At 48.7% G+C, this 23,670-nt stretch overlaps 1 protein-coding gene across 18 annotated transcripts in view; it reads right to left on the reverse strand.

The window, feature by feature from the left end:
- Positions 1–23,670, reverse strand: part of OTOF (otoferlin) — a 202,662-nt gene that overhangs the window by 96,130 nt on the left and 82,862 nt on the right. For 12 of the 18 annotated variants that reach the window (XM_083493990.1, XM_083493978.1, XM_083493987.1 and 9 more), the window contains exons 6-9: positions 10,802–10,855; positions 8,597–8,617; positions 5,539–5,583; positions 5,011–5,034 (exon numbers count right to left, since the gene is read on the reverse strand). The exons of 3 other annotated variants lie outside the window; for them this stretch is intronic. In XM_083493990.1, coding sequence (XP_083350116.1) covers positions 5,011–5,034; positions 5,539–5,583; positions 8,597–8,617; positions 10,802–10,855 — 144 coding nt within the window. Of the gene's footprint in view, positions 1–5,010; positions 5,035–5,538; positions 5,584–8,596; positions 8,618–10,801; positions 10,856–14,407; positions 14,438–23,670 lie in introns of all 18 variants that reach the window. 3 more of the 18 variants (XM_083493988.1, XM_083493989.1, XM_083493977.1) reach the window with 2 other exon arrangements.

Raw genomic sequence — 23,670 nt, forward strand, 5'->3', positions numbered from 1 at the left:
ACATTTATTTCCACTCCTGCTTCATCATCCTCTTGTAAGATACCGTATATCCTGGAGTCTCAGCCCTTAGCTCAGGCTTCCCCAAACATGGGGGCTGCAGGTGTTTCAGATTATACTACAACTCCCACCTGCCTGCTGGTGGGAGTTGTAGTTTGAAACATCTGGTGGCCACCCGGTTGGAGAAGCCTGCCTTAGAGAATGGTGCCACGGTTTGGGTGCGGGGTCAAATCGGATGATGCCTTGAGTCCAATCATTGGGGTCCTGTACTCAGTGAGCGTTGGAATCTAAAGGAGGACTGCATTTCTGGATAGCTCAGTTGCGTAGAGCGTGGTGCTGATAACGGCAAGGTTGCATGTTCGATCCTTGTATGGGACCGATGCATATTCCTGCATTGCAGGGGGTTGGACTAGAAATCAGGGGTCAGCAAACCTTTTCAGCAGGGGGCCGGTCCACTGTTCCTCGGACCTTGTGGGGGGCCGGACTATATTTTGATGGGGGGGAAAGAACGAATTCCTATGCCCGACAAATAACCCAGAGATGCATTTTAAATAAAAGCGCACATTTGACTCATGTCAAAACGCCAGGCAGGCCCCACAAATAACCCAGAGATGCATTTTATATAAAAGGACACATTCTACTCATGTAAAAACATGCTGATTCCCAGGCCGTCCGCAGGCCAGATTTAGAAGGCCGGATTGGGCCGGATCCGGCCCCGGGGCCTTAGTTTGCCTCCCCATGGACTAGATATTCCTTAGGGTCCTCTACAATACTATGATTGCTGAACTTGTCAAACAAGTTTCTTTGTAAGACAAGAACCTCAGTAGCCCTATAAGGGCCCACATCAGCTCCCAAAAGAACAAGCTAAGTTGTAGGAGTGCCAGACTCATGGTTGGACCTTTCCTCTACCTCCTTCGCCTCACCTAACAACAACAACAACAACAACAACAACAACAACAACAACATTTCTACCCCGCCCATCTAGCTGGGTTTCCCCAGCCACTCTGGGCGGCTTTCAACAGAACATTAAAAACAGAATAAAACTTCAAACATTCAAAAAAGGAGAGCCAGAGCTTTGGGGTGTGAGCTAAAAGCTGGAAGCTGGAAACACAGAGACCTGCTTGCTCTGTGCTGCATTCAAAGCTATGGCTAATGGAGAAGCCAGATCTTCTGGGGTGTCAATTCTGTGAGCCCCTCCATCCTATGCTCAGGTTGCACATGTGTGTGAATAAAACCATATACCACTGTACCTTGGTTCTCAAACACCTTGGGACTCAAACGCTCTGGTTCCCGAAACATCGAAAACCTGGAAGTAAGTGTTCTGGTTTTGAACGTTTTTCAGAAGCCGAACCTCTAATGCGGCTGTCGGCTATTGTTTCTGGGGCGCCTGCACCAATCAGAAGCTGCGCCTTGGTTTCCGAACATTTGGAAAGTCAAACGGACTTCCGGAACGGATTAAGTTTGGCGCTTTTGTTTTTGCTATTTATTTTGCATTTTCTAAGGGGAAGGGGAAGAGATGATTTTGCGCAGCCTGGCCCCTACACTCTGGATTTCTTTATACATAAATAAATAAATGTCCGGAATCTGAAACACGAGACCTGCTTACAGGCACCCGGCTGGCACATAATGAAAAGCTAATTAACGGATGAATAATTAACATTCCTTTTAAATCAGAGAAGTGGGGTGGGGGGGATCATTTGCCAGGATGGGGGGGGGGAGGGAGGATAGAGGGAGGATGTCATGTAATAAGGATTCTAGAGTGGAGGGTCCGGTTATTCCAGAGGCAAATGGAGAGGAGGGAAAGTTTTGGAAGGTCCCGGCTAAATTGTCCCGGCTAAATTCCAGATCTGCTCCTGTGGAAGGGCCATAGAGCATCTCCCTTCTATAGAACCCTCTTCCTATAAGGTTCTCCTGGGCTCACAGCCTCTGGCTGTGGAGGAACAGCATTGCCATTGTGGCTAGTGGCCACAGATAGCCCTCAAGGGCAGAACAGGCGGATGATCACAAGCGGTCTGTTACAACGGCTGTGCAGGCGGATGAAGGCTGCAGCAGATGAGAATCTACCCGTCTTCGTGATACTGATGCCATCGGAATAGAGCCTCACTGCAAAGACAGTGGTCAGTGTGCATGGTTCTCCACGCATGAAACAAATTCACCCACAAGCACCTTCTGAAAACCCATCCCTCCTCCATGAAAGGTAAAGATAAAGGACCCCTGAGAGTTAAGTCCAGCCATGAATAACTCTGGGGTTGCGGCACTCATCTCGCTTTACTGGCCGAGGGAGCCGGCGTTTGTCTACAGACAATTTTCCCGGGTCATGTGGCCAGCATGACTAAGACTCTTCTGGCAAAACCAGAGCAGCACACGGAAACTCCATTTACCTTCCCGCCGGAGCGGTACCTATTTATCTACTTGCACTTTGACGTGCTTTCAAACTGCTAGGGTGGCAGGAGCAGGGACCCAACAACAGGAGTTCACCCCGTCGCGGTGATTCAAACCACCGACCTTCTGATCGGCAAGTCCTAGGCTCTGTGGTTTAGACCACAGCGCCACCCGCGTCCCCACGAATTTGTCTAACCCTCTTTAAAAATCCATCGCTGCTTGCACATCACTTCTTTCCCTGGGAGACTGGGCAACGGAGGCAGCCGTCAAATGCATTCAATATGTGGTATAGTCACCCGAGAAGACTGTACCATGAGTCCCCATGAACAGCTGAGTCCTTTGTTCACACACACACAAGCACAAACACTCAAGGTCAACACTCCAGCAAATAGACGCCGCCTCCAGCGATGCACCCCTTTCCCCCTAGATTTGAGTTCTTGTTTTCTGGGTCAAGATCAGCGATTTGCCGGTATTAAAAGCACTCCCAAGAAACTAGTCCTCTTTAGCACATTCCTCTTGCATGTTTCTGATGTCCAGACACTGAATAATAAAAAATGCAGTGCTCCTGTCCACCCACCCAGACGTGCTAATCATGCCCATGACCCTGTTATGGGTGGCACCTTGCATTCATTACCCGCCCCCCAACAAAACCAGAGATAAACAAACCAATCACCTACCTGTGTCCCAGGTAAGACAGACTCTACATGTGTCTCGCGACTACCATCCCAGCAGAGGACAGGGGGCTTGGGATGGGGGGAGAAAGAGAGAGCAGGGCAGCTCGTCTCAGGGTGGGAGAACCCGACGTCCACTCCCACCCTTTCCCCGGCCCCTCGAGCGGCCTCAAACCCAGGCCCCGCTGCCCCCCATTTTTCTCTGGCGAGGGGAGCAGAGTGGCGCTGATGCTCAGCTACCAGCTCTGGCGGTGAACTGACACCGTCGCCTTCGTGAATATTGGATGAGAACATCCGAGACAGAACGGGATGCTCGCAGCGGCCGCCATACGAGGTGCTGCTGGAGAGGTTGGTCGGGGTGCCCACTCTGGACGTTGCCCCAAAGTTAGCTTCTGTGATTTGGTCCCTAGGCTCCCTTCCCTAGTCCTCTGGGCTCACGTTTTCTGGGGTGCAGGGGAAAGAAAGAACCTCTGAGCGCCTCTTTTTCCTGCAATTCCAGATGGACTCGTCCAGGATCCGATTACAGCCTGCGGATGAATTATTCAGGCTTTATCTGCCTTTATAATAGTGGAGAAGGTGTGCGGCAGAGACGAGAGGATGAACGCCGAAAAGGCGTACAGTCAAGGGGACAAGGAGTTGGCTCAGAGACCTGAGGCTGGGTACGCTCCTGGCGCTTGGGAAAGAGCCCATAGCTCAGAAGGACCCAGGCTGCTCCGGTGGAAAGAGACTTGTTGGCCGGAGGAAAAGCGAGTCCAAGGCAGCGTGGCAAAAGTTTATGAAATTAAGCACAGCACTCAGATAGTGGGTACAGGGAAGATGCTCTCTCTCTCTCTGGTAGCTCTAGAATTCGTGATCATTGAAGGAAGCCAAATATTGGCAGAACCGAGGCAGATTTTAGAAAAGGGCTCCAACACGTAGCACAGAGTTGAACTGCGGAACTCACTGCCACAGTGGTGGCCAGCAACTTGAATGGCTTTAAAAGAGGATTAGGCAGATCTGTGGAGGAAAAGAGGGCTCTCAATGACTATGTAATGCTTCCACAGCTGGACACAGTTAATTCTAGAAACCCCAGAAGGGGAGAAGGCTCTTGTGGTTGGATCTTGCTTGCTGGTTTCATATTACGGGCAGAGCATAGCCATCCTGGCTAGTAGCCGTCAATAGCCCTCTCTTCCTCCATGAATTTGTTCAATCCTCTTTCAAAGCCATCTAGACTGTGAGCTGGCTCCTGTGGCAGTGAGTTCCATAGTTCCACTATGCACTGCGTGATGAAGTCCTTTGAAGTACGTTTCCGAGCACAATTCAAAGTGTTGGTCCTGACATTTAAAGCCCTAAATGGCCTCGGTCCAGTATACCTGAAGGAGCGTCTCCACCCCCATCGTTCTGCCCAGACACTGAGGTCCAGCTCCAAGGGCCTTCTGGCGGTTCCCTCGCTGAGACAAGCCAAGTTACAGGGAACCAGGCAGAGGGCCTTCTTGGTAGTGGCACCCGCCCTGTGGAATGCCCTCCCATCAAATGTCAAGGAGATAAAGAACTACATAACTTTTAGAAGACATCTGAAGGCAGCCCTGTTCAGGGAAGTTTTTAATGTGCGACATTTTAATGTATTTTTAATCTTTGTTGGAAGCCGCCCAGAGTGGCTGGGGAAACCCAGGGTACAATTATTATTATTATTATTATTATTATTATTATTATTATTATTATCCATCCTGAATCTTCCAAATTTCCAGCTTTACTGGATGTAGCATTGGGAGAGAAAAAAAAAAGCTTAATTTTATAAACTCCTGTCTTCTGCCTCTTCCTCGCCTTTTCTCTAAACTAAAAAGTCCCAAATGCTGTAACCTGCCTTCATAGGGGAGAAAGTTTTTGTCGGAAAGTCGGCTACTTCCGAAGGAATAAGGCATCACAGAGACAGAGAGAAATGTTAGATAGGAAGAGAAACTGCAGCGATCGCGGCACCTACTTGTTTGATTTGTCTTTTCCTTTGCTGAGATGGGTGGACAGCCGTGCGGGATATGCCAAATTAAGCACAAGGAAAATGTGAGGGATTGTGCATAAGTACTAAGAAAATCAACCAAACACACACGATCTTTTCTATTACTTAAAAGAACAAGATTTCCTGCTCTGTGTCCAAGGAGATCAAAGGACATGCATAGTTCCACACACAAAAATATCCATTTTATCCCCATAACACCCCTGTAAGGTAGGTAAGTTGAGCGGTGATTTGAACCCAGGCTTCCCAAGGAACATATCCAGGCATGGCAAGGGGTAGTTGGGGGAGACTGCCCCATCCTCTGCCAACCTTTGCCACTTGCTGGCTTCTCTTAACAACCCATAATACTTTCTGGTGAGGGTTTTCTTCCCACTCATCAACCTGAAAAGGATATCCCCAGGTTATTCAGAGATGTGGTTGAAAAGACAGCAAACTGTAGCACTGCAAACCAGGGACTAGAAACTTGAGTAGGGAGCTGAAAGGGGAACGTTGCAATACCTGAACAAATGACGGTGTTTTTTCTCTTTCCCTTTAGCTTTATCTCTGAAAGGACACAAGCCACGTGGTTCAAAAAAACAAAATTACAAGAACAGAAAGCTTTGCCCAGACATCTGGATTTCCCAAAGTGAACTGTACAATGCACACACACACCAAAAAACCATGCCTTGCCCCAGTTGGAAAACCACAGCAAACCCACGCACAGCTTGGAGGTAGAATAGCCAGTAGCAAGATCACACAGGGAGAGGCTTGGAGAGACTTTCAGCAACTTTTTAGTGACAAAGGAAGTTGAAACATTCAGATTTCACAGCAAAATCTGGCAGCACCAGCCCTTTGGATCTCCCTGCCTATTGATATCAGGCAAGAACCTTCACTGGACTCCATTTGGCACCTGCTGAAAACATTCTGGTGCAGGAAAGCTTGCCCAGACGTCTAGAATGTTGATGTGACTTTTAATCTACCGTATTTTTCGCTCTATAGGACGCACCGGACCATAGGAGGGGAAGAACAGGGGGGGAAAATTCTCCCCCTCTCTGCTCAGCGCCCCTTCAGCGAAGCGGCAGGAGAAAAGGAGCCCCTTCCATTTCTTCTCCTGCTTTGCTGAAGGGGCGCTGCACAGCTCTCCCTCTCTGCTGAAGCCAGGAGAGTATTGCTCTCCCGGCTTCAGGGAAAGGAACCCAAAGCCTTCGGAGCACAGCACGAGGTCCCGCTGCGCTCCGAAGGCTTCAGGCGGCTATCCCTGAAGCCTGGAGAGCAAGAGGGGTGAGTGCGCACCGACCCCTCTCTCGTTCTCCAGGCTTCAGCGAAAGCAACGTGTAGCCTCCGGAGCGCAGAGGGAGCGCTCCCTCTGCACTTTGGAGGCTTTACGTTGCTATCGCTGAAACCAAGGAGCCTGTATTCGCTCCATAGGATGCACACACATTTCCCCTTCATTTTTGGAGGGGGAAAAGTGCGTCCTATAGAGCGAAAAATACGGTATTTTTATTTTTTCCTTTCAAAGGCCTTGAATTATTGCTGTCAATTTTTCCTATAGTCTTGTCCCTTTCTTTTGTAAACGGCTTCGAGTTTTGTGTTGCTTTCCCATTCGAGCGCTGCATAAATTGTATGGAATAATGAAATCAAATACATGAATTACGCAAATTAACAGTCTTGGCATAGCTTCGCTCGTTTCGCTGAATTTATTCTCCAGAATTTATTCTCTCACCTTCTCCTCCTTGTCTATCACATATTTGCTCCCCACATTTGCGATGAGCCACTGAGCATGGCAGGGGCAACTCTCCTTTTGCGCCAGCCACCGGGAGCTGAGGAGGAGGGCAGGGGTTTACCCCCATAAGTGCCCTGGGGGTTTTGGGAGTCCCGTGAAGCTCTGATTGAGGTCAGAAGCTACCGCCAATCATTCTCCCATCAGGACAGCAGGGAGCACAAACGGTGGCTATCTACCCAAGCCAGCTCTAACCTCCAGGGTCCCTAGTCATTAAAATCTCTCCCTAATCATTTAACCCACGGGTAGGCAACCTAAGGCCCGGGGGCTGGATTCGGCCCAATCGCCTTCTAAATCCGGCCCACGGACGGTCTGGGAATCAGCGTGTTTTTACACGAGTAGAATGTGTCTTTTTATTTAAAATGCACCTCTGGGTTATTTGTGGGGTCTGCCTGGTGTTTTTCCATGAGTAGAAAGTGTGCTTTTATTTAAAATGCATCTCTGGGTTATTTGGGGGGCTTGCCTGGTGTTTTTCCATGAGTCGAATGTGTGAACGAATTACTATGCCCCACAAATAACCCAGAGATGCATCTACTCACGTAAAAACACGCTGATTCCTGACCGTCCACAGGCCGGATTGAGAAGGCGATTGGGCCAGATCCGTCCCCTGGGCCTTAGTTTGCCTACCCATGAACTAGACGGCTTTCTCGGCCCCTTCCAACTCTACCATTCTGTGATTTTGTCAGATTAATTAGACAAACCCGTTTAATTTGGGAGGAATGTGCAATTCATCGCTTCTGTTTCAAATTGTGCTGTGCTCCTATCTTCCTTGGTAGGGGTTCAAGCTGCTCTTCTGAATGATGCTTTTTACAGGTTAGGGGGCACAGAGGATGCCTTCATGGGACTAAGGGGCTGGTGTCCCCCCAGAAGGTTTGGGGACCACTGGCGTACCTCCAGCGCAGAGCTGGTATCTAGAACGCACATATCTGTATGGACATGCGCACACATGCACACAGAGGCGCGCACACAATGTCCAGTGCTGAAGAAAGAGAGGGAAGAAGCCACAGCCAAAGAAGATCGGCAAAACAAACCAATGAACTATGCGGGAAGTAGTACACAATTTGAAACCCAAGAAAGAAAAGGACGTTGTTGTTCTTAAAAAGGAGGGAAATGTTTAAGGCATATATTGCAAGCTTTGTGTATATGTTTCTACATTAGTCGAACTTCTAAAGGTCACTTGTAACAACATGAATAAGATTTTAAAATTGGATTGTTAAGAATATAAGACTCCATAAAGGTAAAGGGACCCCTGACTGTTAGGACCAGTCGTGGCCGACTCTGGGGTTGCAGAGTTCATCTGGCTTTATTGTCCGAGGGAGCCGGTGTACAGCTTCCGGGTCACGTGGCCGGCAGGACTAAGCCGCTTCTGGCGAAGCAGAGCAGCGCATGAAAACGCCGTTTACCTTCCCGCCGGAGCGGTACCTATTTATCTACTTGCTCTTTGACGTGCTTTTGAACTGCTAGGTTGGCAGGAGCAGGGACCGAGCAACGGGAGCTCACCCCGTCATGGGGATTCGAACCGCCAACCTTCTGATCGGCAAGTCCTAGGCTCTGTGGTTTAACCCACAGCGCCACCCTAGAAGAATCCATAGGTGTGCATGAATAAGTATAAAATAATGGAACCAGAAGGGGGAGTGGAAGGAAGTCAATTAAGATGTATGAGTTAAATTTTGGATTATGAGGTTCTCTTTTTTTGGTTCTTTTTTTGTTATTATAAAATTAATAAATTGTACGAAAGGAAGGAAGGAAGGAAGGAAGGAAGGAAGGGGAACTGCAGCCCAGAAGACATGCATGTACCTGGGGTCCCCATGCTCATCGCTGTCACAGAAGAGCAAAAGCAATTAAATCATGGGAGCCGAAGGCAGAGAAGCTCATTTCCTCCCTGCTCAGAAAAACCACTTAGCCTGACGCATACAAGGGCCATTTTCTGCATTGCAGGGGGTTGGACTAGAGAACCTTTAGGGGTCCCTCCCAACTACCATTCTATGATTCTCTGACCTGGGAAGGTAGACTGTTCACCTTTTGAGGTTTTTAAGCAGAGGTCAGGTGGCCTTCTGTCGGGGATTCGTGAGCTGTGGCCCCTGCATTGCAGAGGGCTGGACTAGATGGCCCTTGGGGGGTCCCTCGCAACTTACAGTGCTAGGATCCAAAGGAACCCCTTGACTCCAAATCGTTCACTCCTCAAACAACTGCAGCTCGGCGGTGCTTGCATGGTCAGTAACACAGACCAAGAGAACCGCCACACACACCCCACGTACCCCAAAGCGGGAAAAGGGGTGCTCTCTCAGCCCTTGGCCACTTGGAGGAGGCAGAGAAACAACCGGGCTTGGTGGATCGGGTCCATTAATGCCTTAAAATCTCAGCCACCCATGGTCCATGAGCCGCTGTTTCTTGGGGGGTTGTCAACTGCTCCTGGAACTCAAGCGCCCCCTGAAACCGGGGGGTTGGACTAGATGACCCTTGGCCTCCCTTTCAACTCTGCAATTCTGTGATATATATTTCTATACAGTGGTACCTTGGTTTGCAAAAGTCTTGGATTACAACCATGTCTGTGTCCCTTTTTTTGGATTACAACCCATTTTTTGGGGGGGAGGCCCCATTGGCAAAAGCGCGCCTTGGGTTACAACCTGCCTTGGTTTACAACCGGACCTGCGGAACCGATTATGTTACGGAAATTACCGGGGGGGGCACATCTTTAAAGTTAAATGTTACAAATATTATGCCTGAATGTATCCTTTCAACTTGACAGCTCAGAGAAGTTACCTAGCTTTAAAAATACTATAAAATCATCTCCTTTGCCAGTTTCCTCCATTCCAAAGCTATTTTTCCCCTTGAAAAGGGATTCCAGGAAGTTCCCAGAGGGGACAGTTGCTGAGCTGATTGTTGGCCAAGGAAAGCCTAATCCCATCACCAAACTTACCACGGTGTCCAGACATGCAAAGGAAGTTCTCTTGTACTTTTGGGTGGTGGGTACTTAAGAAATATTTGTCTATGCTCATCTTATACCTGAGTCTTGCCCTGCCATGTCTGCTTATGCTAATCTTGTACCAAGGACTTGTCTGGACATGTCTGCCAAGGTTGAACTAGTGTAACCCCTGTCTAAAAGGTAAAGAAAAAGGGACCCCTGACAATTAGGTCCAGTTGTGACCGACTCTGGGGTTGCGGCGCTCATCTCGCTTTATTGGCCGAAGGAGCCGGCGTACAGCTTCCTGGTCATGTGGCTAGCATGACTAAGCCACTTCTGGCAAACCAGAGCAGTGCACGGAAACGCCGTTTACCTTCCCGCCGGAGCAGTACCTATTTATCTACTTGCACTTTGACGTGCTTTCGAACTGCTAGGTTGGCAGGAGCAGGGACCGAGGAACGGGAGCTCACCCCTTCATGGGGATTTGAACCGCCGACCTTCTGATTGTCAAGTCCTAGGCTCTGTGGTTTAACCTACAGCGCCACTTGCGTCCCAGCCCCTGCCTACCCCTCCCCTTTTGTGACATGTCAGTGATGTAGCAATGATGCTGTACGAACTGTATTCTGGGATATGGTGGGGAACTTTTAAAAGTCCTTGTCACCCCATCCTCGGGGTTCAAAATTCCTCTTGGAACCTGTTGCGCAATAAACTTTGGTCTACAGCTATTCGCTCCGGTTGGTGGCTGAACTCCTTCCTTTATTCCGCAGGGACCTGTGGGCTCTGCCTGACCAGCTGTGGGACTGAGCAGCCTCGCACCTAGATTTTTCCGTAACAGTTGTAAACCAAGGTATATTGTGAGCCAAAGTCTCCTCTTGCTAGCACTCCCCTGTGCCTGGTCCGCTTGTGGTTTACTCTGTGCGTGCTCAGAGAGTTGGGCTTTCATGGGTATCAGGGACTGGACCCCAGATTTCGGAACCAGTCCTGGGGCTCCATCTTGGCACGGAGGAAATGCTTTTTTGGGGGGAGCCTAGGGGGGCCCTTGGCTCCCAACCACAAGGAAAGAGGTTGCACCAGAGTTTCACGCCGAGTGTAACTACCTGGCCACGGATTGGTACCCATCACGGCTCTTACTCCCGAATCCTGATGATCTGCTGGATTAGGGCACAGGAAAGCAGAAACAAGACATCAGATTTAGGATTTAGCGGTCATTCCTGCATTTCAGGGGGGTGGACTAGATGGCCCCTGGAGAGCCCTTCCAACTCAACAATGCTATGATTCTATGACTGAGGGGGGATGGGAAATGGTTTTGCTCAACCCAGGAATACAGGAAGCTTCCTTAAACCAAGTCTGAACATCTAGATCAGCATTTAAAGCCCTAAACAGCCTCGGTCCAGTATACCTGAAGGAGCATCTCCACCCCCATCGTTCTGCCCGGACACTGAGGTCCAGCGCCAAGGGCCTTCTGGCGGTTTCCTTGCTGTGAGAAGCCAAGTTACAGGGAAGCAGGCAGAGGGCCTTCTTGGTGGTGGCACCCTCCCTGTGGAACGCCCTCCAATCATATGTCAAGGAAATAATCCACTATCTGACTTTTAGAAGGCATCTGAAGGCAGCCCTGTTTAGGGAAGCATTTAATATTTAATGCTGTATTGTTTTTAACACTTGATTGGGAGCCGCCCAGAGTGGCTGGGGAAACTCAGCCAGATGGGCAGGGTATAAATTAATAAATAATAATAATAATAATAATAATAATAATAATAATAATAATAATTTCCAACACAGACTGGCAGCGGGAGCTCTCTAGGGTTTCAGACAGGGGGCAGTGCCAGCCCTACCTGGGATGGAACCTATGACATTCTGCACGCCAGGCAGCTGCTCTGCTGATGACCGATGGCCGTTCCCTTCCTGCCATTCCCCCATTCATTTCTAGCTACTTTTCTGGTTGCGGGGAGGGGGGTAGATATAAGCTTCCTTTAGCTGCAGTTCCTGCATTGCAGGGGGGTGGACTACAAGACCTCAGGGCTCCCCCCAACTCTACAATTCTCCTCTGCTGGGAGAAAAGCAGTTTCAGAGGGGCAGTTTGAGGAGACATAGGGCTGGAGGGATACGGGTTAAGCATCTTCCCCATCGCCATCATCCCTTTGATGAAACTGGCAGCCACTCCTGGCTGCTCTTCAGAGTTTATTTCTAAAAAATAATAAGCAATCAATCAATTGATTTATTAATTGCAAACCTTCCACTCACAGAGCAGCTTCGTGTCGTAAAACAAAGAAACAAGTACAGATTTTTTTTGGGGGGGGGGGAGGTAACACACATTGCAGTAAACCAACATCAGAAACATTGCCGTAATTAAGTGGAACGCAGCCATCTATAAGTCAGAAGACAGGCACCAAAAAAACCCAGAAGATTAAAAGCCTCTCAGAAAAAGAAACATTTTGAAATTGCAGGGCTGGGGAGGAGGGAGCCGTGCTTGTGCATCTCATATGGCTCTGCTAAAGGGGATCTTGGGGCAAAACTGTTGGCATGCAGAGGGCTGGGAGGCCAGCTGGCTTGCCCCAGCTTGGCCGTCTCCTTCCAGCAGTCCCACTGTGAAGACCATCACCTCTGCTCCAATGTAAATCAGCAACCCGGGCTTCCAAGCTTTCAGCAGACTGAACTTCGCACATAGAATAGGCGTGAGGCTTGTGTAAGCATATTACAACTACAGATTTATTAATCATAAATCAGGACAAAGACACATGTCGTCTCTCTCTCATGTCATCTCTGAGAGAATAGCTAAAAGCAAAAGCTATACACAACGGAAGTTCCCAGCAAACTGTGCTGGAATGTAAACAGACATGTGACAAGCAACCATTCCACACGTCTGCTCCTTAAGGTGGAATGGAAATGTCAACATCCTGACATCACTCTGGGATCTGGAACCTCCCATTGTGTATGCAAGGCTGGATTGCTGCAAGGAGCTGTAGGTGGCGCTTCCCTTTCACTTCACCTGGTGGTTGCAGCGAGTGCAGAATGCTGCAGTATGATTGCTGACAGGAGCAAGGACCCCTGTGCTCAGAGACCTGCACAGGTTGATGACTTGCTACCAGGCAGAGTTGAAGGTGTATATAAAAGCCGCCAACAACTTGGGACCAGTTTAGTTGCAGAATTGCATGAACCCATATGCTCCCACTCGACTGGATCGATCTGCAGAAGTGGCCCAGTTACAAGTGCCACATAATACCCATTCTGCGTTTGTAAGAACTCAATCTCTTAGTGAAGCCACATTTACACTTTGGAACTCCCTGCCTATTGATCTCGGGCAGGCGCCTTCACTGGGCATTTTTCGGTGGCTTCTAAAACACATTTTTGTTCAAGCAAATCCTGTCCAGATTTTTAAGAAAAGGATGCATGTTTTACTGTGGTTTTAGTCCGTTGTTATTTTAACCCTTTGAAAGAATTAAACTGTTATTCATTCTCCTGACTGATGATTTTAGTGTTTCATCTTTTTGTGTAAACCGCTTTGAGGTTTTTTGGGGGGTTTTGCAATCAAGTGGTGTATTTTATGGAATTAAGTGAAATATGAAATCAGCACCATGGAGAGCGCCTGGAAGACAAGGGAGCGGCAAGGCCAGTGGGGTGCTTGACATGAGATGAGCATGGAAGCAGATGCGTCACTGCCAGGCCAAAGAAAAGGAGCGGATCAATAATTCACTGGGGCCAGATTGTGTTCTGCTCCAGAGCTCCATCCCACCCATGAATTTTTAAAAGTAAACAGGGATCGGGTTATATTTCCCAGGGCCGACTTTCTCCCTTCTCCAGGAACACAAAAGACCAGGCTTCTGACTTGCTTAGAGGATAAAAGCTCAGAGGCAACAGAGCCTCGCTAGATTGAAAGCTGGGTCTAAAAATATTTAAATGTTTCCAGGATGTGGGCACTGCTGGCATGGGAACCCTATAACAAGGACCCTAGGGAAAGCTCTCTCCAGGAGGCCCCTTCAATGTTATTTTAATTATTATTTTGTCCGTGGGCCTCAAGGTGGTGAGTGCATAGCTCTCCCCCTCACTTCATCTGCACAACAACCCTGTGAGGTGGCTTAGGATGAGAGCCCAAGGTTGCCCAGTGAGCTTAATGGCGGAGTGCGGATTGGAAGACTGGTCTCTCACAAGGCCCAGTCAGATGCTCTAACCGCTGCAACATGCTGGATCACTGGAAGTATGCGCAGGGGAAAGGCAGTGGAGGTGGGGGTCTTTGCGCATTAAGGTAAAAATAGCTTTTTAGAGCCAAACGGTTTTCAGGATAAAATGTAAAAATAAATCCCCAAATTTGAGAGTGTCAGTTTGGGGGCTGGGAGATATGAGTTCTATTGAGCTCAATGGGAGTTACGTCTGAGTAGATATGCACAGGATTGTACTGTTAGTGGAACTTAGTTCCCAATGAAATCAATGGGATAATTTAGTCACGACTGAGTCCTCTTGATTTCAATGGGAACTAAATTCAGCCAGATTAGCGCAGATGAACCACAAGGCCTTTGCATTTGAACATCATTTGTGTAAAATAATTGAAAATCGCGTCCTCGGAGGGCTGCCTCAACAAGGAAGAACGCCGTAAAATGTCCCAGTGCAAATGAAAAATTGTTGTACGGATGAATGAGGAAATATTGTGAATAATTAAATCCCCCTCATTCCACCCCGCTGGCTTATGAATCACTGCACACCATATTTACCCTTCGAAGTCATCTCCGTCTTCGCCCAGACTGGTCCGTTTACATGACAAATGGAGAAGCAGAGTTAAAACAAATTGCTTGTGTTGTTTAATGGAGATATTACTTTAACATTTAGAGCTACGTGCAAACATCACGGAATTTCACACAAGCATGCAGCAGAGACAAACTAATATATGAGAATACAGGTGATATAAACAGTACAGCACGATTAAGAACCCTTCACTGTCCAAAGGCCGGTTGGAATAAAACCGATTATGCCCGCTGGCAGGTGGTACAAGATGGTGGCAGGGGGTGGAGGCTGGGCACCCACAGGCACCAGAGCAAAAAAAAATATGTGGGTGCCCAGGCCCCTAGGCACCGCTGGAGATGGCACTAGTGGGCTAGGCAAAGGTTAGGCATGTTTTCCCACCTACTGCTTTTCAGCTATGAACCTCTCCCTCCTTCTCCTCCTGCCCCCCCAGCTTTGCGGCTGCTCGGTGCCAAACTGGATCCATCCCCAAATGTCCAGTTCGCTCCTTGGAAGCAGAAGAAACCACGCAAAATCTGAACAGCGAAAACTGGTCCTGATCAAAAATGGCATTTCCTCGTTCCACATTGTATTCAGAGCCAGCAGTACAAGACTGAACGCAGTAGCAGAAGGCAGTAGGAAATAATATAATATAATATGGAGACCACCCCCAACCAGTAAACAGCTAGACCCCTGGGGTGTCAATAAACAGAACCCCAGTTTCTAGGTCCATAAATAGCAACACCCTAGAGGTCCCGGGCCCTAAGGAAGTCAGATTAGCCTCAACCAGAGCCAGGGCCTTTTCAACACTGGCCCCAACTTGGTGGAACGCTCTGTCTCATGAGACCAGGGCCCTGCGGGATCTGATTTCTTTCCGCAGGGCCTGCAAGACAGAGTTGTTCCGCCTAGCCTTTGGCTTGGAATCAACTTGATCCCCTTCCACTCTTTCCTTTTTCCTTTCTTCTTCTGTGATGGAACTCCTATTTGGGGACTTCCCTGGCTTTTTTCTGGCCCACATAGGACCAGTCTGGATAGTTGGCCTTGGTGAAGACTTGACGTTTTCATTCCCCAAAAAGTTTTTTGAGTTTCTGCTGAAATGAGGCTGCATCTTAATGTTGTATTTTAATCTTGTTTTTAAGTCGTATTTTAATCAATTTTATATCTGGTGTTAGCCGCCCTGAAACCCAGTCTTGGCTGGGGACGGTGGGGTATAAATAAAATTTATTATTATTACTATTAGGAGGATGCTTTGAGTGTTGGCTTCGCTGGGTGTAAAGGGGCTGGCTTTGGTCATCTGCAATTATATGGCACCCTGTGCAAGCCCAAAAATTGGCAGCCTCAAATGGATCTTCTCAATTGTGGGTCTTCTCAATTTTGAACCTTCTCAGCTCAGTGCCCTGTGCGGGAGAAACTGCCAACTCTACCCTAAATCTGGCATTCTTTGTGTGTGCATATAAATATAAAGTTGTGAAGGCCTTTTCTCCTCTCCTCCTCCATGAATTTGTCTGATCCTCTTTTAAAGCCATTCATCACTGACTCCTGTGGCAGGGAGTTCCCCAGGTTAACAATGTCCTGTGTGAAGAAGGACTTTCTTTTATCTGTGCCGAATCTCCCGGCAGATGTTTGCATTCTGGTTCTGTCAGCACAGCACTTTTCCAGAACGGCTTTGGACAGCTGAATTGTGATGAGCTTTTTACACACAAAAAAAAAACAATCACCCAAAATACGAAGGTGATGAACCAAACAGACAAGGCTGGGCTGCAAAAGCAGCTGATCTGCTGGGGCCTTGGCAGAGCCGTTCATTGATTATTTCCATCCCAGGGAAGGTTTGTTTTCTCCTCCCGGTGGGAACGGAAATTAGCTGACTAATGAGACATATTTCCCAACTATGTCAAAACGCAGTCGGCAACTGCTTCGGTAATGAAGCCTGCAGGAGCTGCCAAATCTCACCGGAATCGTCAGTGGATTTTTCTCTACTTTCTTGCAGAATGGACAGCGCTGTCAATATTAACCCAGGTAGGAAGGAAGAATAAGGGAAAAGGGGAAGGTAGTGATGTATGGAAGTGAGAGCTGGACCATAAAGGAGGCTGATGGCCGAATAATGGATGCTTTTGAATTCTGGTGCTGGAGGAGACTCTTGAGAGTCCCATGGACTGCAAGAAGATCAAACCTCTCCATTCTGAAGGAAATCAGCCCTGAGTGCTCACTGGAAGGACAGATCCTGAAGCTGAGGCTCCAAGACTTTGGCCACCTCATGAGAAGAGAAGACTCCCTGGAAAAGACCCTGATGTTGGGAAAGATGGAGGGCACAAGGAGAAGGGGATGACAGAGGACGAGATGGTGGGACAGTGTTCTCAAAGCTACCAGCATGAGTCTGACCAAACTGGGGGAGGCCGTGGAAGACAGGAGGGCCTGGCGTGCTCTGGTCCAGGAGGTCACGAAGAGTCAGACACGACTAAACGACTAAACAACAACAACAGATCAAGCTTGCTTTGGGCTGCTCTGGACAGGAAGACCAAAACCAATGGATTCAATTCAATTCAACTCAAAGTGTTGTTGCTGACCTTTAAAGACCTAAATGGCCTCGGACCAGCAGACCTGAAGGATTGTCTCCACCCCCATCCATAGCTGTCAACTTTTCCCTTTTCTTGCGAGGAATCCTATTTGAAATAAGGGAATTTCCCCTTAAAAAAGGGGGAAGGTTGACAGCTATGCCCCCATCGTTCAGCCTGGACACTGAGGTCCAGCTCTGAGGGCCTTCTGGTGGTTCCCTCCCTGCGAGAAGTGAAGTTACAGGGAACCAGGCAGAGGGCCTTCTCGGTGGTGGCGCCTGCCCTGTGGAACATGACAAGGAAGATGATTCCGACTAACCATCAGGAAGAACTTTCTGACAGTAAAAGCTGTTCAACGGTGGACCGGTATCCCTCAAGAGCTTGTGGACTCTCCTTCCTTGGAGGTTTTTAAGCAAAGGTTGGGTGGTTGTCTGTTAGAGATGCAATAGCTGTGATTATTCCTGCCCAGGCACACTCACCCACCCCAATAAAAAATAATGCGCAGTGGGAAAAAGAGTCAGGGAATTCCACAGAGTATATTTCCTGAACCTGAGCACATATTCTGTGTGTTTTCCTTTCCCTGGTGGGGCTGATATGCTTTTAATATAATGTGCAGCCCAGCAGAAACGAGTGCCAGTTTTGAAATCTGGTCTCTCGTGAAGCTGCTGATAGATGCTGTCCATTGCTGGAAGGAAGCAAGATGCTCAGGCCAAATTGCTCAGGCAGAAGTGCCACAGGTTCAGTTCCTGCTATCTCCCATTTTTTAAGAAGGATCCCAAGACCACAGGTGTTGAATTGTCCTCCTTCCCAGAGACCTTGGAGAGCGACAGCTTCAGATTGTTACACTATTCTGATCTATTTGGCACAGAAAGCAGCGGTTTCAAATGTGTTCATTATGTCAGAGAGAGAGAAAGAAGAGGCCAGGCTAAGTATTGTCAACCTGTGAAGTTAGGAAAAGAAAAACCTGTGGATTTTTCCTCTCCCCCTCTGGCTCTTTAAAGCTCAGCTGTCAGCACACATTGAACATGAAGGGCAGTTGAGGAAGGATCTGAGCCCCTGGGTACCACGTTGCTATGGCAGCAGCTGCAATAATTAATGCCACCCACTTTTCTAGCAGCACAGCAATATTCCCATGCTTGGCTTCAGAGGCACGGGGTGGACAAAGCTGCTGAAAGATTGCCAGGAGGAAATCGACCAGCTCGGTGCAAGCCCTGCGAGTCAACATGAGCCAGCAGTGTGATGCTGCGGCCGAAAAAGTGAATGCAGTTCTAGGTTGCATCAACCGACATCTAGCAACCGGGTCAAAGGAAGTCATAATCCTATTCTGCCTTGATCAGACCCCACCTGGTCTGGGGGTTGGATGAGGGGTCTCTTTGGGTCCCTTCCAGTTTTATGATTCTGTGATAAGACCCTTCAAGTTCTCAAAGACTTAATGACAAGGAACTTTAGAAGGGAATTAACAAGATCATCCTAAAGCTTGATTGAGGACTATAAATTGCAGGTACAGCCAATTGCATAGCAGGGAGACCCTCCTATTTTGGCAAAGAAAAAGTGCTTCATAGTCTAACTGTACATTTCCCTCATATCTTATTCTGTATAAATCTGTTTCATATGTTCCTATAGATCCGATGATGGGATGTAGTCCACAAAAACGACATTAAGAGATGGAAAGACTCTTCGATGCTTTTGCGTCGCACACAAGTTGCCTCTGCCCCAATTCCTTCTCAACATGCAGGCAAACCCTGTGTGAAGGGTTGGGGGTTTGCTGTTTTGTTTTCATTATTTACTTTTGTTTATATATTGTATTTTATTCTGAGAACTGCCCTGAGATCTTATGGTGAAGGGCGGTATATAAATTTAATTTTTTTTTTTAAAGAGAACAATGATAAAAGTATACTAAGGTCAAAGAAAACAATAAATTGAAAAGACCACTGCCAAAAAGCAACAGCCCATAATATGAATAGTTTTAGACCATGTTTTGCCAACCTGGCAACATGTTTTGCATTCTAAAGCCATCCTGTCTAGGACTCGTAGGAACTGAAGTCCGAAACATCTGGAGAGTCCTAGATTGGCCAAGAGATTTTACTTTCTTGGGCTCCATGATCACTGCAGATGGTGACAGCAGTCATGAAACTAAAAGACGCCTGCTTCTTGGAAGAAAAGCAATGACAAACCTAGACAGCATCTTAAAAAGCAGAGACAGCACCTTGCCGACAAAGGTCCGTATAGTTAAAGCTATGGTTTTCCCAGTAGTGATGTATGGAAGTGAGAGCTGGACCATCAAGAAGGCTGATCGCCGAAGAATGGATGCTTTTGAATTATGGTGCTGGAGGAGACTCTTGAAAGTCCCATGGACTGCAAGAAGATCAAACCTCTCCATTCTGAAGGAAATCAGCCCTGAGTGTTCACTGGAAGGACAGATCCTGAAGCTGAGGCTCCAAGACTTTGGCCACCTCATGAGAAGAGAAGACTCCCTGGAAAAGACCCTGATGTTGGGAAAGATGGAGGGCCCAAGGAGAAGGGGACGACAGAGGACGAGATGGTGGGACAGTGTTCTCGAAGCTACCAGCATGAGTTTGACCAAACTGGGGGAGGCAGTGGAAGACAGGAGTGCCTGGCGTGCTCTGGTCCAGGGGGTCACGAAGAGTCGGACACGACTAAATGACTCAACAACAAGATTGGCCAAGGCTGGCAATGCTCAACGGCAAAGGTTTTCCTTTGCTTGTTCTGCAAAGGCTCTTCATCCCCTCCCTGTATGAACGTAAGAACACAGGAAGTGCTTTGCTGGATCAAGCCAAGGGCCCTTCCAGCATCCTGTGCATTTGGCCAGCCAGGTGCCTGTGAGAAAACCCACAAGCAGGATACATGCACAGGAGCCCTCGCCACTCCTGCCACTTCCAGTAATGGGGATTGAGAAGTATTGCTGCCTACAGCTGTGAAGGCAGAGCAAAGCCATTGTGGCTGCTAACCATTGATAGTCCTCCTCCTCCACCCTCTTTTAAAGCCATCCCAGTTGGTGGCCATCACTGCCTCCTGTGGCAGGGAGTTCCACAGTTTAACCATGAGCTGCGGAATAAGTCTTTTCTTTTCTCTGTCCTGAAAAACCACTTCCACCCTTGAAGGAAGGTGGAGTTGCGGGCTTCACGACCCCAGCCCCCACGCGGTTGGGGGAGATTCCTGGCTGCGTCACCTCCTGGCCAGCCAATCGGCTGGCTCTGAGGGCGCGGCCTGCCTTACTTAAGGCAGGTTGCAGCCAGGGATCTCCCTCTTTTCCCTCCTACCAGCTGTTCCTGCTTTTCCCACCCTTCCACCCTATAAGGTTTTCGTTCCTGGACCTTGCCGTGGACCTTGGTTGGTCGCCGTTGAGGGGCCTGGTAGGAATTTTTCCACTTGGCAAATTGGCACCAGCCACTTGGTTTCCACCTACCTCGTAGCAAATCATCACAACTTTCTGAGTATTGGCGGTTAGGCATTGGTATAGTTCTGTAGTTGGAAGAGGGGAGGAAGCGCCATCACCTGCCCCACATATTGAAGGGTAGTCCGATAAAGGATTCTGGGGGCCGTGGCCCTGTTCAAAGCCTATAGAGGTGAGGGCCTAAGGCACGCCCCCTAGTGGTGGCCCCAGGAGAGTTCCTAGTTGATGTGCATCAGCAGGACTCCCCCTACTGGTGGTTAACCCTTCCCAGACTTCAAGTGGACGTGCTGAAGTCAGATATAGTTGGTTAGGACCAATGCCTAAGCCAATACCGCTCATCACCTGTAACCAATAAAGCTGTGGCCTTACTTAGCCCATTAACCTTAATAATTGTGTCATGTGTCTTTATTTCCACTGGGGGGGGGGGGCAGGAACTCGCCACGCAACTTCAAGCATTCATTGGATGTCCGCAAGTTCTAGCCTTATGACCGAGATGAACTTCCTTTTATTCACCTTCTCCACAGATGGAGGATCCTCGTTGACCCACAAAGCAATCGCGTCACAGCTCGTCCTGCCCTGTCCCCATTCTTCCCCTCATCTACAGAACTACAACCCAGGATGAAAAAGACTCACTCACATGCTTTGATATCACACACCCCACGGCACTCCACGCTCTTGGACAGGTTTGCACAGATCAGAGAAATCGGCACCAGGTGAGATCTCCCTGCCATCGTTCCACGTTCTCATGTGCCATGCAGGGGAAGAGAGGTGGCACAACACAGCCTCTCTTGCCCAATGGCTGCGTTGCATCCTTCATCTTTGCATGAGCATCTATGAGGACCAGGAACGATAGTGGCGATTCTCCGCCTTCCCTGCAAGGACAGCTGTTGCCCACTCAGCTTCTGCTCAACTCCACCACAGCAATCCAGAGAGGAGACCCAAGTTTCTCTGGGTTCCTTGTACCTGGCGTTGAGAGAGCCCTGGCTGATGGTGTCCCCCTCGCCCAGAAGCTCGTCGTCGCTGTGGTAATACATCTCGTCCTCTTCTTGCCTGCGTGGGTGGGTGGCAACAACAGGAATGGGATTACCCAAGTTTTACCTGTCTCTCTGAGCACCGGAAGGCAGCAGGGATTGGCGACGGCATTAGAGGTTACCGCCCACACACTTCCGCTGCGCTTTTCTGCTTGTGTGGTGGCACCTCGGTAAAACCACTTCTTATGGTTTGTAGCAGAGTTTTCCCCGGAGGCAGAGGACAAGAACAGGAGTCATACTCAAATTCACAGTCAAGAGCTTCTTTATCGCTTGACTGGTTGCACAAGCAATTCTGTTCCTATTACAGTGGTACCTCTGGTTGCGAACGGGATCCGTTCCGGAGGCCCATTCTCAACCTGAAAAGAATGCAACCCATGTCTGCACATCTGCGCTTGCGCAGGTCGCAATTCGCCGCTTCTGTGCATGCGCATGATGCCATTTTGTGCATCTGCGCATGCGTGAGCGGTGAAACCCGGAAGTAACCCATTCCGTTACTTCTGGGTCCCCGCAGGACACAACCTGAAAAGGTGCAACCTGAAGCAAATGTAACATGAGGTATGACTGTATATAAAACCTATTTACATTCCTTCTTTATCTCTCCAGCACGGTATAATCTCAGGCCAGTAATTAACAATCCTGACACAGCAAAACTCACAGTATCGGCAGCACACGTTGTCTTACTTCCAACCTTGTTGTCAGCGTGCGTGCTGACAGCGTGTGTGTGCTTTCCTTGTGTGGAAATTTCAGCCTTCCTCCCTTTATTTGCACCTCCAGCTGTCACCAACCAAGCCTAGAGTGCCACTCTTACTCAAGAAAATTCTGGAACCCACTTTAAAGCTTCCAGGAACTTTTATCTCTTTCTTAAAGAATGTTTTCCTGGCAGATGGCAGTAAGAGTGGCAACCCTAGCAGAACCGGGATGCGATTCCTGCATTGCCTTCTGGATGCTGAAGGAAACAGCTTTGCAGGTGACAGTCACATTTGTGAATATCCACGATGAGTCACGCTCTCCTTCCTTGACATGCATGAAGCAGCCCTCAGCTCAGAACGACACATTGTGAAACGATTGAAGAGTTCCTGATCCACCGTTGGCCTTGGGATATGTGCTGCGGTTGTGAAGGATCTGTGCAGAAGAAATCCAACAGGCGCAGATCCTTTCTCCACCCATTGGTTCTATCTACCCAGGCTGGTTTTTTACCCGCCAAACTTTGAGACCAGAACTAAGTCTAGGTGGCGGTGGTGGGTCAGCGCTGGCTGCAGCCACATTTGCAGGTGAGAACCTGAGGACATCGGGGAAATTAAGCAAGCCCTTGATGTGTCACTTGCAACATCTCCTCTGAATATGCCCTTCCGTTTACGTTGCCTTGGTCAAGATTGCTTTAGGTAAAGGTAAAGGTACCCCCTGACTGTTAGTTCCATTCGCGGACAACTCTGGGGTTGCGGCACTCATCTTGCTCTATAGGCCGAGGGAGCCAGCGTACAGCTTCCAGGTCATGTGGCCAGCAGGGCTAAGCCGCTTCTGGTGAACCAGAGCAGCACATGGAAACACCGTTTACCTTACCACCGGAGCGGTACCTATTTATCTACTTGCACTGTGTGCTTTCGAACTGCTAGGCTGGCAGGAGCAGGGACCGAGCAACGGGAGCTCACCCCGTCGTGGGGATTCGAACCGCCGACCTTCTGATCGGCAAGTCCTAGGCTCTGTGGTTTAACCCACAGTGCCACACGCGTCCCTCAAGATTGCTTTAGGATCTGCCAAAGTAGCTGATATATCCTGATCTCTCCTCGCTCCTCAGTCACCTGTGTTATTGTTGTACACAAATTACCCACCAGGGGGCATGACATGCAAAACTAACTCACTGGTTAAGCATCCTCTGCGATTATTCCTGGAGTTGTAGGAAATGTTCAAAGCACCAGCGTCAATTGTGGATCTAGGTGCGTAATTCTTCTCTAAGCACTTTGACTGGGGAAAATGATGTTCTCTCTTCCCTAAGCCATGTACTAGATCACATCAGCTTGGGAGTTCGCAGAGTTTTATCGCCCACGTTGCTCCTGACATATTTTGCTCCTGACATATTTTATTTCCAGAGTTACCTGCATTGCTCCACTGTTCTACCAGGCAATGTCACGCCAAAGAGAGGCAACATAGCAAGGGACCTCGAGGGTCATCCAGTCCAGCCCTCTGCAAGGCAGGCATCGCGGCTAAAGAATCCCTGACTGATGAGTCTGTTCCACTGTTGAACAGCTCTAACCGTTGGG

Source organism: Podarcis liolepis, assembly GCF_965112155.1.
Source record: "Podarcis liolepis genome assembly, chromosome: 3".
NCBI lineage: Eukaryota > Metazoa > Chordata > Lepidosauria > Squamata > Lacertidae > Podarcis > Podarcis liolepis.